At 47.0% G+C, this 19430-nt stretch overlaps 2 protein-coding genes across 29 annotated transcripts in view; one reads left to right on the plus strand and one right to left on the minus strand.

Annotated features, from left to right (window-relative positions):
- The window catches only part of Sdccag8 (SHH signaling and ciliogenesis regulator SDCCAG8), a 231469-nt gene that overhangs the window by 179681 nt on the left and 32358 nt on the right, over window positions 1–19430 (plus strand). For 7 of the 16 annotated variants that reach the window (XM_039090812.2, XM_063272377.1, XM_063272379.1 and 4 more), the window contains one exon: window positions 1217–9479. The exons of 1 other annotated variant lie outside the window; for it this stretch is intronic. In XM_039090812.2, coding sequence (XP_038946740.2) covers window positions 1217–1445 — 229 coding nt within the window. In that variant the 3' untranslated portion in view covers window positions 1446–9479. Of the gene's footprint in view, window positions 1–1216; window positions 9726–15245; window positions 15583–19430 lie in introns of those variants that run through there. 8 more of the 16 variants (XM_006250322.5, XM_063272381.1, XM_063272384.1 and 5 more) reach the window with 4 other exon arrangements.
- The window catches only part of Akt3 (AKT serine/threonine kinase 3), a 282222-nt gene continuing 272163 nt past the window's right edge, over window positions 9372–19430 (minus strand). For 12 of the 13 annotated variants that reach the window (XM_039090632.2, XM_039090633.2, XM_039090628.2 and 9 more), the window contains one exon: window positions 9372–14825. In XM_039090632.2, coding sequence (XP_038946560.1) covers window positions 14631–14825 — 195 coding nt within the window. In that variant the 3' untranslated portion in view covers window positions 9372–14630. The remainder of the gene's footprint in view (window positions 14826–19430) is intronic. The other variant, XM_039090631.2, reaches the window with a different exon arrangement.

Consider the following 19430-nt stretch of genomic DNA (forward strand, 5'->3'; position numbering starts at 1 on the left):
AAGGAAGGAAGCTGTGGCAGGGTAGACCATGCTTTACAGTTAGTGTGGGGGCCACCTGCGCTGGAGCCCACCAGAAGCCCTACCTGAGAGAGCCTGGAGTGAGGAGGCTCCAGGCCAGCAGCCGCATGCAGGCAGCAGCAGGTGGAGGAACATTTGAAATGTCTGTGCAGTGTCTCCTGTGGCTAGGGGTCGCTCTGCAATGCAGCTCCTGACCTCTGAGGCCAAGAAAGACTGCACCTCTCCTTCCAGAGAAGAGCTGCATGGCAGCTACATTCTAAATTTAACCCAAAGCTGTCCTCCCTAGACACATGTGCTAGTGACTGCACGGCTGTCTGTGGGCATACGGAGATAATGGCCGGAGTGAATTAGCGAGTCTGGGGAGGAGGGCCTATCAGCAGAGGGACAAATTTAGGATCTTTGCAGACATCTGGTCAGCAGGCCGCAGCCTGTGACTGGCAGGGATTGATATGGAAAGCCCTTAGTTCAGTGTTTCTGGAGCCTCGGCCATCCATATCCAGGGCTGCAATCTGACCAGGCCCAGCGCTTCCCCGTGGACATGGAGGATTCAGGCCCCTTATCTGTGAGTCTGAGGCACCAGTCTTCCTTCTGTAACTGCCCAGTGTTTCTAGTGAAGACTGTATTGAGGGGCTGCTTGTCTCTTGTCAGAAGGGCATCCAGCTTAACAGCACTGGCCTTAACAGCACTGGTGACCCAGAGCTCTGGCTAACTCGTTCACCTGGGCGCTCCCTCCGCTCCAGTTATGGCTTCAGCTCCCCTGTCCCCAGTGGTTTCTGTTTGAAGGCTTTGTCCCCAGCCCTCAGTGGTATAGGAAGGTGCTGGGACTTGAAGAGGAGCTTAGTGGAGGGAGGTTGGGTTATTAGGGGTTTGACCTTGAATGTAGTCCTGAGACACTGGCTTCCTCTCTCCATATCCTATCCTCCTTGAAGTGAGGACTTCCTTTACCACCCATGCCTGTGCAAGGAACGCTGCCTTGTCACAAACCCAAAGTGCTACAGCTAAGGATTCATAGACTCAGTGCAGTTAGCTGATCATGAGTGGAAATTTAAAGCCAAAGTAAGCCATTTCCTCCCCAACTATTTTGTCATTGCACTGGAATGTCAACACATATAATTGACAGAGCTAACACCTGTCACTGTCCTCCGTGCTCTCCAAAGCAACCGGCTCTCAGAACCTGTCTCGAACTCCTTCTCTGCAGGCTCAGGCAGCTGGATAAGCATGGTCAGGCTACAGCGCAGCAGCTGGTGCAGCTGCTTAACAAGCAGAATCAGCTTCTCCTGGAGCGACAGAACCTGTCAGAGGAAGTGGACCAGCTGCGAGCCCAGGTAGGGTGGGAAGACGCACTCTGGACCAAGTCCCAAGTAGCCCGTGCTGAATGGGAAGGCACACAGGGATCTCTGTGGGCCAGGCTGAGGCCAGCAGGCTGAGGGCAGCCGTGGACGGCGTGAGAACACACACAGAGCCCACTACAGCTCAAGGATAGGGCAGCCCAGTGCAGTGTGGCAACACACATGCACCCTCTCCTTCCCCCTTTCTAGGCTGCAGTGTCATAGCCTAGCTCATAAGCTAGGAGGGAGGGAAGAAGAGAGGGCCTGCCAATTGGTGTATGAAAAAGCATAAACTGAGGTTTGTCTCTCATCAGATTCAAGCACATGTGTCACCCAGGCATACCAAGGGCAGTCACAGCATGCAGGAACACTGGTGGGGAAGACTGGGCAGGAAGAGGAATGGCAGTGGTCAGGCCCAACACATGGAGGAGGCGGCTGTGATCTGCTACTAGGATTGGAGGACTTTATCAGTAGATGTGCTAGATGGGAAGGCCTCATGAGAGTAATCAGACGCCTTAGCCCAATTCAGTAGTTCACTGTCTAAAACATGCACTCACTCTGTCCAGTTAAGCAAGCCAGCAAGGCTGATCTTATTGTCTCCATTTTACAGATAGGGAAACTGAGGCTCAAACAAGCATATTCAGCTAGCAAATAGGGGCACAGCAAATGGAACCTAAGTCTGACTCCAGAGCCCAGGCTGTCCCCTTTCAGGTTAGATAATGGCAGAAAAGAGCCCAGGTGAGTTGGACGGGTGGCACAAAACTACTGTTCTCAGCAGCTTCTCTTCACGTCAGAGAGGTTCTAAGGTTTTGGCCCCATCAAGCGATTTGTGGAGAGAAGGCTGTGCACATGTGCACAATGGTTAGTGGGGAAGCATCTGGATGTGAAAGGGTGAAAGACCACTTCTCATTCTCCATTCAAAGGTGACAATCTTGACCTGCCCTGAAACTCAGCCTGTTCATTCCTTCTGTAAATGGCCCCAAGTTCACAGTTGAGAAAGATCCAGGTTGGACCCTGGGCAGAGTAGTCACACAGTGGTACAAGTATGCACCGGAAGGCTACAGGGTACAGGCCAGCAGGGTCTGACCACACACTAACCATGGTCTGGAATGTGTGTAAACACCCAGATTGTGGTGACCCCTGACACTCCAAGGCACGTCTGGAAGTGGGCCCGGGGGCCTCCGTTTACGAGTTGTTGGGGTGATGCATAAAGACGTGAAGAACCTGAGTCTGGAGCTGTAGCCAGAAACAACTCCATTTGAAAACCTTGGCCAAGTCATCCACGTGCTCCTGAGTTTCTGCCCTCACCTTAGCATGGGAATTAAGATAACGGGGCATGTTAGGGTAGTAGTAGTGTGTTCAGTAGAATCTTAGGGACTTAGTAGCCTGGAGTGCCCCGTACTTGAGGTCACCCTGTCCCCTTCCTGAGAAGTTCCCATAGAGCCAAGCGGTGACAGGACCATCTTGACTGCTCAGTGCTGAGTCCATCTCCTAGCTAAGGAACTTGGTTTTGGTTATAACCCAGGTCCTGGCAGGTCCTAGGAAGATCTGGTGCATCAAAGTCCAAAGTCACCAGAGCCACCTGTGGTGACTGGGTATTGTGACATGTGATGAAGGATTGGGTCTATGGTGTGATGAGTTTTGCCTTTGGACTACTCACCGGCCTTCTTTATGGTGCACACAGATCTTAACAGAGAACAGAGATATTTTTAGAAGCCTTTTCCTGAGTTTTAAAAGTATGAGGATTTCCAGATTCACTGCATTTAAAAGAAAATATTCCAGGGAAAAGTCTTCCTTTGCCAGTGGCAATACAAATGGCTTGTCTGTCCCTTGCTTTCTGACACTAGCCTGTCTGGGGCATTTCTGATAGGGCTTTTTATAGTGAAATTCTATCTGGGGTGTTATTTTAAGATGATCAGGATGAAGAAATTTGGCAGAGGTAATGACTTCCTGTTGCAAATGCTGGGAGCAGTTAGAGGTTTTACAAGCTCTTTGTTGGGTCTCTAAACCAGAGTCCACTCTGGTACAAGTGTCGCATTGGTCTCCATGTGCTGGCACTTGGTGGCCTTGGACTTCTGGGATTCATTTTTGGCCACAAAATAAACATGAATTGTAAGCTAATTTTTTTTTAAAAGAAATCCTTGAAGCAAGTAAATCAAAGTTTGACTGTATCTGGTTGGAGAAGTGGCTCCTTAGGGCTGCAGAGGGAACGGCTATGCCTTGACCTGTCTCCAGCTGGACTTGTGGGCATCTGAGGCTTACAGCTGCCTTTGTGTCCAGTGTGGCAGTGGTGTGGCTGAAGGCTTCCATTTTCTCAGCCTGGATGAATTAAGCATAATAGCGTAATTTTGCATGTCAAACTCTGAAAAATCTCTGTCTGCTCAGTCCCCGAAAGGAGAGAGTGGGTATTTTCTGACCAGACAGCTGCTGCGGAGCTTAGTCACGTCTTCACATTGGCTCTCTTTCCTCAGCCCTGGCCTGTTCAGAGAGAGCATGGTGGGCTCCAACAGGAAATGCCTTGTTTCTAAGCCTTGATTATTCTAAATGGCTTCTGTTTAGATTTGAGTCACACACAACCTCTTGCCCATGAAGGAAAACTGTCCTGGTTGTGCCTGTACCAGGGCTACTTCCGGCTGGAGAGTGTACACACCTGCCCTGTGGTAGGAATGTCACCGTCCAGGGTGCAGGGCGCTCCTACCTCAGGACTGACTAAAAATGGTGCCTTTGCTAACTTCTTGACTCACACTGGGAGGAGCTTTGGAAAAGGGCTTTAGAAGGCCCTGCATGGACATGCAGGCCTGGCTTGGTTTTTACCCTGGCAGTAGTAACCCCTAGGTTCTCTAACCCGACTCTGATGTGAGGGCTGGACCAGGCACCTGTTCTCTCTCCTTGCCAAACCGGTCTTGAGTCGGGAGGCCAGAGCTGCCATAGTGGTAGTGTGGAGGTAGCTTGTGGGTGAGGCCATGGGTCCCAGGAACTGGGCAAGGCTTGACTGGGCAAAGCTTGGAGCAGTGTTGGGGTCAGAAGCCTAAACCCAACACTAACATCTGGCCAGGAAGGGTGGGGCCTGCTGGTGAGGAAATTGGATTCTGTTCTTGGAGAGAATGGGTCTGGAAGAGGGAAGAGAATAGAAACGGTCTGTCCATTGGGAGGGCTGTTTCTTCCATCAAGATGAGTTTGTTACTTACTGGGTAATGACTCTGGTTTCAGCTGCCTGGCATCCTGCAATAGCTGTCACCCTGAGCAGCCTGCCTGTTCCGTCCTCAGCATTCAGTCTGGGGAGGGATTCCCTTTGAGTCCCTTCTTATGAATCACTCACAGTTTAGAAAACAGAGTCGGAAGCTGCCGTGTCAGTGGTTAATCAGTTGGCCCTATGACTTTTAAGCATTCTTGGCAGCGAATGTACTTTCTAATTTGATTTAAAGTTGTGCATGGATCCAGCAGCCATATGTGGTTATATTCAAGATCATCGACATTATCTCATTACATCAAAGGACTCATTGACTAGAGTTGAAAATAAGCATGAGAGGCAAATTCTAGGGAGGGGAGGAGAGGCCTGCTTGTGAGTAGAAGCAGACACAGGACTGAGGCTGGCGATGGGCAGCTCATGTGAGGGTGGGCCAGACCCACTGGCTGCTGGGAGGCTGACAGACAAAGTGGGCACCTAGAGGCGGCCACTCTTATCTGTCCTTCCTAGAGCTCAGGGGCTTTGCCTGGCTGACTTCAGGGCCCACACACAGTTAACTACCTGTAAGACAGATGGCATCTGATGAATGGAACAGAAAATACACCGAATAAAGTAATTCACAAAGCCTCTTCCTGAACCAGGATTTTTTGGAAAGAATTCTAAATATATGAAAACAAACAATTTGATTTCAACCAAATTGTTGCTTTTTTGTTTTTATCCTGATTTTCACCCGAATTGTCAGTCTCAAAAATAAACACTGATACATTCCCAGAAAATATTTTTCAAATAAAAACTGACTCTGTTAAAGTTTGCCCTGATTCTTTCAAAACTGTGTACAAGACACTGTCAACCAAAGTGACTTGCATATTTTTTTAAATCAACTTGAACATATGCAGCTACGATGTCATTAACTCCCTGCTGCTGGGTGTTTTAGAGAATGACATAAGACCCTGGGCTGCGTTTTTAACATAATCACGGGGAAGTCAGGGAGCTGTCCCCACGCAGCTGAACCAGCACAGTCAGCCTAGCTGTTCATCTGGGCGCCCTGATTGTCACTAATACTGAAAGGCTCACTAGACTCCATGTAAGAGGCCTGCTCTCAGCGCTCCCTTTGTCCAAGAATGTACACTTCCACAATGGGAATAGTGGGTGGAAAATGTTGAATTTTTTAATATTGCTTCAGATGCATTTGCTCCTCTTCCTGCTTTCTGAGTTAAAACATTATATTTTGCGATATAAATTCACAATCAAGTTTTTAAAGGGAGCTAAATATTTTAATCCAATTAGACAAGTGAACAAAACACTGAATATTGCATGCAGTGGAGATAAGTGGTTCTTGCCTTTAAAAGACTGCAGTTCCGTCACATTACAACCCCAAATGTCAATGTTGTTTTCATTTTTTAACACTTTCAAACACCAACCCCTCAAACACAAGGCAGCCAGAGGCTCCACTCTGCTGTTGGTGACACTGTCTGTCCTTTGGGAATTCTTAAAATTTATTTCCCATGGAAATATAATTCACATAAAACAGATACCTACCTCTGTGCAGACAAAGTGCTTGGGAACCAAAATAATGCCACTTGACCCTGGAGCGTCTGTGGTGGTGAGCTGCACTTAGAGCAGGACTTCATGTCATGGGGGCAGCTCTGTGCAGGCCAGAGACACCTGCAAAGTGCTGTCTGTCTGTGGACAGCCTCTCCACCCTTTCTACCTTTTCCTGGCTCTGGCTTCTGTAGAGGCAGCAGAGCCGGCCCATCCCTGGAAGGGAACCTCAGCTGTCTTCCAAAGCTCAGACAGGTGGCCAGCAAGGAGTCCGTGCTGGGCTATGGTGACTTGTGACTTCCCGCCTTGCTTCATAGCTGACAGTGGTCAGAACCTTGGTATTGGCCTACGTTGGGGGGCTGCTCAGGGTTGAGGGAGGGGCACTGCTGAGCTTGGTAGTAGTTCCACTTGCTAAACTGATGTCCTTCAGAGCCCACTCTGTCTGTAGCACACAGACAGGATGCTCCTATCCTCCCTATCTGGTTTAGTCATCCTAGGTTGTCTCCTATCTTGCCCTTTTTAATGCTCAGTTCATGGATGTACCCCAACAGGCCTTGAGGATCCCGGTACGATCCGTACTTGGAACTCACATGCTCTGCATCTTAAGTACAGTCCCATTTGGAGCCCAGTCCAGGTGCTGCTAAATTTTGTAGAATCACTGTCAATTTCACAGCAGGATTATGGGGCCACTGGGGAGAAGTCATTTCACATTCTCTCAGGCAGATGAATGATAAAGACCAAGAAAGGAGTGACGTATGGGAAAATGGAGTAGCACCAGAAGGGAAGGCAAGCCATAGAGAGCATCCGAGGGCTTAAGTGTACCTGTCACCTCAGAACAAGCTTGGAAGGACCACTGAGAAAGTCCCTGCCAGGGATGCATAGGAACAGTGTTTGGGGACCTCACCACATGGGATAAGGTACACAGAGAGAGCCAGGAAGAGTGTTGACTTGAGGGGCTGTAGGACTAAAGGGCAGAGAGGCCTGAGAGAGGTCATTAGGAGGCTAAGGTGAGACCAGCCTGAGCCACACAGCAGGAAGTCTGACCTCATTGGAAAGGAAAAGAAACAGGAAATGGCAGTCCAGACTAAAGAATCTAACCCAGTGGTAAGAAGGGCTGGGTACCCTAAAGCATTGTCAGCTGGACAACACCTGGGGTCACCCCATACATCTCGCTTCTTAAAAGGCCAAGTTTAAAATAAATTTCAGAAATAAATTGAGCACAAAACCCAAGGTTTGGGGAGAAGGCTATGGTAGAAGGTAGAAGTAACAAGCACGAGGGGCAGCTACATCGAGCTGTACCTCAGAAAACCAGGGGAATCCCTCTACTCTCAGGGCAATCACGGATTCAGGACCCCACACAACAGGGGTCATGGTGACAGGCGAGGACTGAATGGGGAGAGAGCAATCAAAAGCTCCAGCTGAAGTTCTGAGCTGAGAACATTGCCTAGGCATTCGCCTTCTCTCCTAGACTGAGGCCTCAGTGGCTGTTGTGTTGAGGACAGAGATACACATCAGTAACACCCCTGACACATGACTGCGGATAAATCAGACTATGATAGTAACTCACATTTTTGTGTCTATGGATAACTGTGGAAAGATCAGGTGGCACTAAAAATGTCACTCTAGTGGACAGGGTGGCAGAGACACAGACCAGAGTACAAGACTTGAAGGGGATATGCAGTGCCTACCCAAAGCAAGGCCTACTCCTGACTGGAGAGGGCAACACTTGCTCCATGAGCATGTGATTCACGTGTTCCTGTTTTGCCTCATATCCTCTCATCCCAGAGGTTGTCCCCAGTCAGAAGAGCAGGGAAGGCGTCAATAGGGAGCCCAGCAATATCACTTTCCTACATGGCCTTGGGATCACAGGCACTCAGAGACTCACTGAGAAATACACTTCTGGGTTAATAAAAATCCTGCTGCAGAGCTCCATTCTCCTTCAGGGGCCTCACTCTGAAGTGAAGGAGGGATTTTCTGCCCAAGCTCACTTACTCTGACTTTGGAGATACGCTGGCCATGGTCTGTGCTGCTGCTAGTTCAGCCACTTATTCTCTTGCTTTAGAAGCCCGTGTGTGGGGACCCAGGATACCAGGCAGCCAGTCTCAACTGGCTATCCTCAGAGAACTAAGGGGTGGGGATGGTGATGGGGGTGGGGGGTGTATCCCAACTAGTCACTTTCAGAACCAGTATCAGCTTGCTCAGTGTAGGGTGGCATCAATGTTAAAGGGGAACCTCTATCTGCTGGTTAAATTGATCATAGGCTTTGGTGACTGACAGATGTCCCAGACCCTCTCTGGAAGACCGTGAGAATGGAGCAGCTCTGGGCTCTGAAAAGCTCCTCATTGCTAACCTCACGCTGTCCTGCTTTGCCTTTTGCCACAGTCCCACCTCCATTCCCTGTGAGAAACCAGTCTGCTCACGTAACAGTTCATTAAAATTCACCACCATGCTCCTCACACATGGTAACATCTACCTGAAATGCACACAGGACCTTTTCCAAAGGAGGAAAACAAGAAAAAGAAAAAGCATTTCCAACATGTCCCACTCTTCCAACTTAGAAATCCCTACCAGGGAATCATAGATTGTACCGGGCAGCGGAATTCTTCCTTGGACCCTAGCTCTAGTCACAAGGCTGGGGGGCTCTGGCCCTGCTCTACCATCCTGGCCCAGTGGAAAGTGCAGTTTTGGGGCTACCACAGACAGCTCTCCTCAGACTTTCAGAGTACTGTAGCTGGTCATCCTCCACTGCAGAACTAGGAGCGTTCTGATGCACCTAGTGGGCATGTGTGCAATGTGTACTCACCAGGCTACAGTGGTCAACACTTTCCTTACCCTGGACTCTTCCCCTACCAACAAGTGCAACGTCTTAGAGATGAGAGACTTTCACCTTTGTGAAAATGTAAAAGCACATGTATACATGTTACATGAAACTGCAGGGAACACTCATTTTGTGTTACTTGTGCCATCCTAACTGTTCCCACTTCTGCCCACTGTAATGTCAGATTAGTTTCCTAACAAATAATTCAGGCACTGTCATGATGCCTGTGTTCCTGGGTAGAAGCTCACACAGGTCTGGGGTGCAGACTGCTCTCAGAAGGAAAGCCTTACAAGGATAGAGCTTGATACCCATATACTGAAAGGGCTTTCTTCGGTCTCTGGTAGCAGGGAGTAAGGCACAGATTTTCAATACAGTTGGCTATGCATATTTTCACATTTTTAGCACCAGAAACCCTTTCTCCAAAGCTTCAGTGATAACAGCTGACCAAACCAGCAAATGAGAAAACAAATACCCAGGATCTATTTAAACTTACTTTTTATTATCATTTTTTTCCAGTTACCCAGCATGCCACAATCTGATTGCTGACCTGGATGAAACAGAGTGAAATAAATGATTTACAAAGAGATATTTACATTCATCTGATTTGTACTTAATGTGCACAGTGCACCGAAACCTCCCCAGGGAGACACCAGCAGGGACTGCAGGGGGGCTGGTCCTCACGCCATGGCCTGTCCCTGTGCTACAGACAGGGAGTGCTTCAGCGTCAACTGGCTAGGGCTAGTCGGGAGTGTGTGCTCAGAACAGCTTCAAGTCACTGATTTCCCTTGTCTCTAAAGTATGCACAGGGATTAATAAAAAGTCTTTCTAAAGACTTGAGTTGTTCTGTTTCCTTTTCATTTTGTAGCAATGACAAAACACACCAAAAGGCACATGTTTGAAGTCAGCCAAAGTGTACTGAAGACCACCTCTCCTCCTGCCGGTCACCATTTTCTCCCCCCACCCCCCGTGATCATGTCTGCCAGTAGCCAGCATTCAGCATTTCCCACTGAACTGTGTGCACTCAGGAAGCACTCTGCATTATTTTCCCATTCTCTAAACAACACAAAGCAAACCCCTCCCCCCTCCCCCAAAAAAGGCATCTTTGGCTCGATGGTGTCAGATTTTTGTCTTCAATAGCAGTACTTGAGAGGAGCCTAAAAACAAATGTATGTGAAATTAGAAAATTTACTTAACAGTATATCAAATATCTGTACACAGATCATATTCTTAGTCTAAAATAGTATTTCTACTATACAGTCAAGCCCTCAAATGCTTTAAAGGAACACAAATGGACACTGGAAGGTCTGGGGTGTAGCTCGGTGGCAGGGCACTTGCCCAGCATGTGAGGCCCCGGGGTCCTCTCCCGGCTCCACAAAACGAACGAAGACAAAAACAAAAAACAAAAGCGAACAGACAGACAGGAATAGAGCCTGGATGCTGAGATGGTCACGGCGTTTGAGGGTGGGATGAAACACTGGGGGCAAGGCTGCATGTGACACCTCACCTCTCCCTGCCAGCAGCCCAGCAGCCCAGCAGCCCAGGGCGCTCAGCTGAGGCCTGGTGTCCACATGCTCAGCCTGCCCCTCACAAACATGCAGCTTAGGCCATGGAGGTGGTGGTAGCAGGACGGTGCATGGGCCATCCTCATCTCTGGGGCATGTCAAAGGTGCAAGCCTCGAACAGCAGAACTTCTATTCTGAGAAGTTTCTGGTTTCATCAAATGTGCTAGCAATAAAGCTGTCACATATTTTAACTGTCCTCAATTCTGTTTTATGTATTTATACCATGAATAAATTATACAATATTCTAAAAATAGCACCTTTAAAGAGTTGTAGAGGTCACTTTATTTCAGCCTCATGGATCTGCCAACCCCAGTTGATTTTGAGGACAGCACATGTAAGAATGCCTCCAGATTTGGCTGTGAGAAATACACATGCATGCCTGACTAACTGGTCCCAAAAGTCACTCCTCTCCCTGTTGAACTCACAAGAGCAAAGCCAAGTTCTACAGTTGTAGCTTATGAGGTAAAATCAGAAATACACCCCATCCAAAACAATGTAATCCAGACATTCTGGCCATCGATTACTATGTCTACGTTATAAACTGACATGAAGGGTTAAAGATACACTTGCAAAGAAGTGTCTGGAGCTGTGTGTTATCAGGAAGACATTAGTGACAAGCTGCATTCCTTGAGAATTTGGGGCCCACACCATTTCTTATCAAGACCTTTAGGGTCTGCAATCTACTCTTTTTCTGGCATCCTAGTAGATGTGCCTTAAAATCTGCTGCTGGTGGCCAGGGACTGCACTCCTAGCCCTTCATCAGTTGCTACAAACACACAGGCTATTGGCATTTTGGTCAAGGGGAACACCCCGTCTGTGTCTTATCTATTTACCTCTTTTCCTGTCACACCGTCATACAGGCTGGTTAATAACAGCTGGGGCTATAGTCCTTTTTCCAGAAAAGAACGAAATTTAGTTTTCTGAAGTTACAGAGCCATATCCAACAACAACAAACAGAGGAGTAGCGGATTGACACAGGGCTTTATTTAAGCTGTCTGTACGAAGGAAGTCATGTGTGTCCCTGTCAGAGTGTGAGATACCGAGGTGTACAGTGTACAAAACCAGGTTCTTGGTAGTTACTTCACACCCTGTGGTCATAAATGTAAGGACACGAACATCTGTAGTGTAGCCAGCCGTGACAGTGATGACAGCATCCGGGTTCGTAGCTGTGTCTGCTTCAAACCCTTAACCAGATGACCAGACCTTGTATGGATCTAGCAGAAGAACTAGAAAGTCAAAATATGCCACAGACTACGAATCTATAGGGAGGTGACTCGGTGACCAATCCAGAGGTTTCCTTTTTATTTAAATAAATACTTTACACTTCATGCTTGCCTGTAATGCAGTACCAGGAGCAAGCTCAGGGAATTGTGATGTAGACAGTACAGACGGTAGCAGCAAAGTGTGTACACTGAGGTGTGCTGGAGACCCTGCAGTTAGTGAGGGAAAGAGAAGCATGTGGCCCCTGCAAGAAGTCAGCTCTGAGAAGCTGGAGGTCAGGTGGGAAATGGAAACAATACTGGAATAATCTAGGTCATTAATGTGGAGAGCAAAGCTGTGAGAATGCTGGCAGCAGTCTGAGCACAAGTGGCCAGTTTCCTCCCAGACAGCCCTGCATGGTGACAAGAGGTCAAGGTGGAGCTGGTAGGAGCTGGAATCACAAAGCCAGAGCCGCATCCAGACATGATGATGCCCCGTTTCGGGCCATTTCAACTGCCAGAGCCCTAAGCTGTAGGCCTAGGCAACTTAAGATTTCAGAGCCTCCTCCCCACACCTCTCTGCTCTACTCCTGCCCTTTAACTGACATCTGGTGGAAGGTGCCAGGAGAGAACTCTTGAAATCAAAGCCAAGAATGCGCCTGCTGTGACACCCGGGGAGTTAGGGATGGGATGAGCAGTCCCTTGAAAGGCTGGGGACCAAAGGCCAGGTGTGAGGAGTGGCCAGCCTGAGGCATTGTCAATGTCCCCTCATTAATCTTCACCAAGTATCCTTGGCCAAGGTCATGAAATTACCTTAAGACTTGGGAGGAGTCAAAAGCAGCTGTGTGCTTAGTATACAGTGTCTGCTCCTTCTGAAGGATAAATGCTCTGAACATCAGCCAGGCTCGGCTTGCTTTTCTTCCTCTCCTACTTCTTTCTTCCAGAATGGATGCAAGGTAACTTAAAGGACATACCATCTAATCTACTTTCTTGTCAGTGTGAAACATTCAACATACTTGTATGTAGGAAAAAAGAAGACTGCAGATGTAAGGCTGTACACCTGTTTAACTTCCTACTTCCCACTAAGGGTAAACTCACCCAGGTAGAAACATGAAAAATGAGGACAAAATCTATGTCTGAGTCAGTCTTAGCTGCCTTAGTAAAATGCCCTTTACGTCCCAGCGGTCCCAGCGGTCCCAGCGGCCAGCCACCGCCAGCAGCGGCTCTGCTTCCCTAAGTCCGAGCCCAGAGGCCAAGACATCTGCATGAGAGCATGACTTCCTACGCACACCCACACTGCAGTGACACTGCTAGGTCACACTGTCGTCTTCCATTTGGGAGCTGCCAGTCAGTAGCTGGAATCCATTTCCGTAATCACTCCTTGGAGCAGCAGTTGCCCTCTTGCTTGCTGCAAGAAAGGCTTTGATCCTTGGACTTCATAGTCTGCTTTGGAAAGTGTCAGCTCCTAGCACCAAAGGGTTTAATCTGAAGATCATCATTAATGAAGGAGAAAGATGAGGTTTGCATACATGTCCCCTCTCAGTGAGAAATGTTTGGGTTGGGAGACATGAGTATGTACAGAAAAATAAAAGCTAGAGGTGTTTTGTTTTGTTGTTTTCCCTGATGGCTTGATTCAGTAATGAATGTACCTTGATAAGAATAAACACATCACCTTCTTCTTATCCTTTCCTTGCTACTGTGTGAATGGTTGTGATGTGTTCACTTTGCTGAGGAGAGTGCATTTCTCATCGTCACCGGGTCTCCGCTCTCTCCATTACTTTATGCTAGGCTATACTCTCATATCCACTTGCTCTACCAACCCCTTGGCATTGGGTATTGGGATTTTCTCATTTCAGCTCCAAGGGGTCAAATTACAGCATCTCCTCTCCCAAAGGCTCTAACCAGATTCTAACCACAGATACAATCCCAGAGCCTTACCATTTCTTCTTACCTAGGAGAAAAGTGCATGATTCTAATGGGTGTGTACATTCCTTGCACATGGGTGGAAAGAAACCACAGGCAATGACCTGTGAATTGGAGCTGCGAATTGGAGCTGCGCTTGCTAACATGACAACACAATTCTTACCACTAAAAAATAAATACTACCGTAATAGAAACAAAACCATAAAGGACATTCAAAGTTTTAACATCTGAGAAAAAGCTAATTTACCTATAACTGAAAGTAACAACTTCAAAACTGGTAAGGCAAACACCCGTCCACCTTGGTGTATGGATTTTGGTGACAGCAGGATCACTGTACTGTCTACATTCTTCAGCCATCAGAGGTGATAAATGTCAAGAAAGGGAAAAGGTTGCCAAGCCCAGGGGAAATACTCTCTGGTACAAAGTAGACCCTAAGCCTTTCTAGGTGACTCTGCACCTTCAGTGCTTGGTTGAACGGTCTCCATCTGCCCTTGAAATCTGGGTGTCCATAGGTGGCACTGGGCTTCCTCCACAATATCCAGCAGGAATTAAAAAGCTATGTGTATCTCAAATCGGCCCTTCAGTCCTCTCAATGTTTCCTAAGGATTTCCAGCCAAATGTCAGTGATACACACTTCATGTGCTGGTCAGACATGCGCTGCTAAACTCTTACATACACACACCACCACCCTTTAACAACTGCTTGTTCAGAAATAGAAACTAAATCTTCTTAGTCTAATTAGTTCTTGATTTATCTCCTAGAAAGTTAACAATGTACCTAGAATCAGTGTATCTCATATAGCCTTCACTGCTAGGGAAAACCAAAAACCAAAAGAAGATGACACTTGATGCACAAATGAACAATGGGCCCATGACTCCCAAAGGTTGTAAAATTACTTCTGAAAGTTGTATAATAGTAAGACAGTAGCAGCAACAGCATGAGACCTTAGACTGAGATACAATTTCATGCAAAAACAAAACTGGAGTGTCTGTGTCTATGGTTTCATGTGGGTGAGAGGTGGTGAGGGTGAAGACCCTTGGCTGGTCAGGGATGTCAGAAGGTGCCCCTGCTAACTGTAAGAGCGAGGACTGGTGGAGATGTCCAGGAATCATTCTCAGTGGCAAAATCTAAGATGACAGTGTAGAGACAGACTGAAAGGAACTTATTCCCGTCCGCTTGCAGAGTAGGAGAACTGAGGGAAGTGTGGCCGCCGCTCATTATCCATGCAGTCCATGCCGTCGTCGTCATCTGTGGGCAGCAAACAGCGCTGTCATTCAGGTTTCTACTGTTCCTCTGCCTACACACTCAAAGACGTCTCATCAACTTCTCCGTAAAACTGAGTTTAAAAAATTATGATTTCTATATACACATGGTCTACCCAGAAATAATATTATAAAATCATCTCTAAGACATCAAAATTTCAAGATTAATTAATTATAGGAAAAACATTACTGAACAAAATCAGAATTCTACTTTCAAGGATACGGCATTTCAGGAAAGCATACGTTCTAAATTCTAAGTCACTGAATTCTACAGAATCCATGAGGTCTCCAAAGTGCTTTTAGTTTTTCTTCCTGGTGACCTAGGTATGACTGCAAACTAATCTTCTTCAGCAGTATCAGTCAATATTTACTAGCGATTAACTCACTATTCTCTATTTTCTTGTAGTAAAACTTTAACTAGAATAAAGAGGACAAGAAAAAAAGATGAAAAACGAAGGAGCTGATTTCGAGTTTTGGTTCGTCAGGAAAACAACAATGTGCAAACTGAGGGTGGGACAGTGTATATGAATCCCTCTTTTATCTGCTTGTCCTGTATGTGCAGAGCCACAAAGAACCAAGCCTCTTCCTCCCTAAGTGTTCTGGTGGGAATCCACAATTACAAAGCTCTTCCTTGGTCAGGCACTAGAAAGCGCCAGCTACAACACTCCTGCTCATCTCCAGGGTCCACTGCACACCATCCTGTAATCAAGATGAACTGTTCAGTACAACCTCCTAAAACATGATTCGTTTTTACTTTGTGTGTGTGTGTGTGTGTGTGTGTGTGTGTGTGTGTGTGTGTGTGTGTGAGAGAGAGAGAGAGAGAGGTGTGTGTGTGTCAGAGAGAGAGAGAGGTGTGTGTGTGTGTGTCAGAGAGAGAGAGACAGACAGACAGACAGACAGACAGACAGACAGACAGACAGACGGGAGGGGGAGGATGGGTGTGTGTTTACTGTAAAACCCATGAGTGTAAGTGCCCTCAGAGTCTGGAGGAGGCCTCAGTCACCCGGATGCTGGTCCCACAGGACACTTACAGATTTGATATAAGCTACAGTCATTTGGGAAGAGGGAACCTCCAATTGAGAAAATGCCTCTATCAGGTTGCACTGTAGGCAAGTCTGCAAGGGTATTTTCTTGATTACTGATTTATATAAGAAGGTCCACCACACTCTGGGTGCCATCACCCTGGGTACATACAGGCCTGGATTATATAACAAGGCAAGCTGAGCGAGCCATGGGGAGTTGTCCAGTAAGCACGCTCTGCATCAGCTCCTGCCTGCAGGTTCCTGCCTTAAGCTCCTAACTTCCTTCGATGATGGACTGTGATCAGGACATTGTAAACTAAATTCTCCCCAGGTTACTTCTCACCATGGTGTATAACCACAGCAATATAAACAAATGAAAGCACCTTGGAACTAGAGTTACACGTTATGAGCCCCATGACGTAGGCCGGGAACTGAACTAAGGTCCCTATAAGACAGCAGCTGTTCTTAATCCCTAAGCCATCGTCTCTCTCTAGCCTTACAAATGTTTTTTTTTTCCAAGCCAAATATTTCCATTTCCTTAAGTCCATTAAAAGAGGTAGTTCCATTCTTTTTGTTTTCTAGGCTCTGCTGGAAGCATTAATTTCATGAACAGAAACTATATGCACCCGATAAAAGGCTTTGCTTTCATCCAAAAAATGACTTTTTAAATTCTTTTCCATATTCTCTTCTTAATGCGCAGGGACCTCAGTGCCAGACTGAATTAGCATTCCCTAACGCTTTCAGCTCAAATGCACTAGAACCTACGCTGGAGTGGCAGAAACACTCCGTGTACAGTCGCACAGGACACCACACATCTCCTCTTAAACAGACCGCTCCAGTCAGCAGCTGAGCAGCAATCCTAGGTAGTGCTGAGGCAGACAGAAACATCTGTCTCCTGAGAAGACATGGGCTCAGAACTAAGGCAATGGCAATGTTTGAAAGCTGGGATGGGTTTGAGGCATTCACCATTGAGTCACACAGCATAAAAGCTCTATGGAAAAGTCCTTTGAAGTAGTAATGTTCTAATCCTGACATATGTCAATCACCTCTCAGAAACAGTGTTCCCAAGGAAAAGCTTTGTTTTTCTATTTCTGCACTCAAACTTACAGCACATCCACATCCTATGTGTAATAAGGCTCTGTGCGTTCTCTATCCCAGAGATGACAGGGACTCCTCTGGCTCCTAGCTGTAACCAGACCTTGTCCTAGGCCCAGAGGGCTTTACGTGGCAGGTTGGTCTTGCCTTAGAGAGAGAGGGTGAATTTGTGGGTGTCTCCAGAGACGGAAGACAGCCTCCCTCCACTGTCCTGTCAGTAACACTCACCGAAATTCTGAACAGGAAGAAATCTCTGAAGTCCACACAGGCCTATCTTTCCTCAAAGTCACCCACTTCAGCTCTTGACTACTTCCTCAGGGTTGGTTACAATGGGGCTTGTTCTTTGACTACGTCCAATTGAGGGCAGCAGCTCCCTGGGTGGTCCTCTGGAGGACCATGCAGGTACAATGACAGCAGTCATGAATATAAGTACATTTACAGACTACAGCTCTGTGTTTGAATCTCTGCAGCCCCATAGTCCCCAGTGCCTGCTTTTCTCAGAACATTTAACAAATGTAATTAGACAGTACCAAAAGTGATCAGATCTCTCTCAAAGAAATTTTCCTTTTCTGTGAGAGGAAAGCATGGGGCCATTGATGGATGTAATGAAAGACAACACATTCTAAAATCTGTTCAATTAATTAACACCAGTTAGGACAATCTGGCACATTGCTGCAGCTGTTTGCAGAAAATGGAACATTTTGCTTTCTTTCTTAACTGTTGATTTATTCTTTTAAAAATAATTTTAAATTGTTGATTTATAAACCAAGGTGGCAACTAGGGAGACAACTGCTGACAAACAGCATCCGGTGGACTTTGGAACCAAATCTTGGTGCCTGAGTTGTGAGTAGCAGTGGTTTCAAGGCTACCAGAAAACACTACCTACCTCTGTATAGCAGTGGTTTGTTGTCCCTTTTCTCTTCCCGTAGGGGAAAGTTAGAATCTATGAACTGCCAAAGCAACAGCCTTTCCCTTGGTCCTCAGAACCAAGAACTGTAAGCACTAGTCACTGGGACTGCTCCCCTTCAACAGAAGCCAGGGCAGAGTGAGGCTTAACCACCCTTTCGCTTGCCTTTCCATCCAAGAGATCCTGAACAAGGAGGGAGGAGCCTGACCTCTAGACTCTCCTTAATTCTAGTCTGTGGCATGCCCTGTCAGGTGTATGCCAGACTGGTTGGACCCTTGTTGCTGTACTGTCTAGGACCCAGCAGCAGAGCAAGGTCATACTTCTGATGTCCACAGAAGTCAGATTTCCACGGGCTACTAGCACCTACTTTGGAAATTGTGCTAACCTAAGGGCTTGCTGTACAGCCCCCGTGTAACTACAGAAATGAACCGGTTATCTTTCAAAGACACCAAGCCTTATACCACCTGGCACACTCGTGTTACTAATAAAGGTAAAGAAAGAAGTTAGACTTAATGTACCTGATGCAGACCCTACTCATCATCTTAGTATCATTTCAGAGGGCTTATGAACTGAGAAATAAACATATAGATTCCCATCAGGACAGCAGTCTAAGTCTGAGTCACAAATATGAAGACAGGAGGAGTTAAGATGTCCTTCCTGGTCCTTGACTCCTAAGGCTAGGAGTGTAAGTTAATCATGAAACAGCAGCTGAGTAGCCACAGAGTATTTTAGCTTTAGTAGTTTAGTATTTAAACTACTAATCCACTTGGTTGAGACTGTACAGTTTTAAACTGTTTATGCCACTGACTGTCTAGTCTTAAGATTTTTCATGCTCATTCACTTAGTCAGGGACTTTTTATACTGGAGCTGCACAGCTCAATTTTCATGTGAACCCTACAGACCAGTTAATCAGGCCACTCAAGTTAGAATCCTCTGGAACCTTTCTTTAAGAACTGGCTTGTCAGGCACACCCTGGAGAAGCGTGGGCTTAATTCAGGACGTTAAGGCATAAAGAATCCTGTGAGTCCAGAAGAAGCTAGGCTAATGAGACTTCCTCCAACATATTTTCCAAAAAGACACAAAGATCTTCCTACCCTAAAGTAGACCATGGATGCCAATGGGGAGCAAAGACAGAAAGGCAGCCCAGACACCCAAGGACAACTGCACTGTGCTAAGAGCAGGGCCTCCTCCTGACCCAAACCCTCCCAGGCCCTGGTCACATTTTATGTTCACTCATTTAATAAGTACTTGTCAAGGAGGCATCTATCAGGGTCTGGGACAAAGAGTCATTACACCATGGGCTCCTTTCGATAATATCATGTTAACTGATGGAAAACAGCAAGTAAAGGTGCTCTCCACACAGCAGCACCACAGCAGAATGGAGCATGCCAGACGGAACTGTCCCTTGGACTATGACATCACGGTGGTTCTCTGGGTGAGACTGTGGATACATACTGAAGAGGGAAGCCATGGCAGAGCTGTACCCTGGGGAAGGATGGCCTGCACACAACCAGCCTTAGTTCCAAATGGCAGAGCCCAGCAAGAGCTCAGGGTAGGCACATCCCTC

This window comes from Rattus norvegicus, chromosome 13 (assembly GCF_036323735.1).
Source record: "Rattus norvegicus strain BN/NHsdMcwi chromosome 13, GRCr8, whole genome shotgun sequence".
Classification (NCBI taxonomy): domain Eukaryota; kingdom Metazoa; phylum Chordata; class Mammalia; order Rodentia; family Muridae; genus Rattus; species Rattus norvegicus.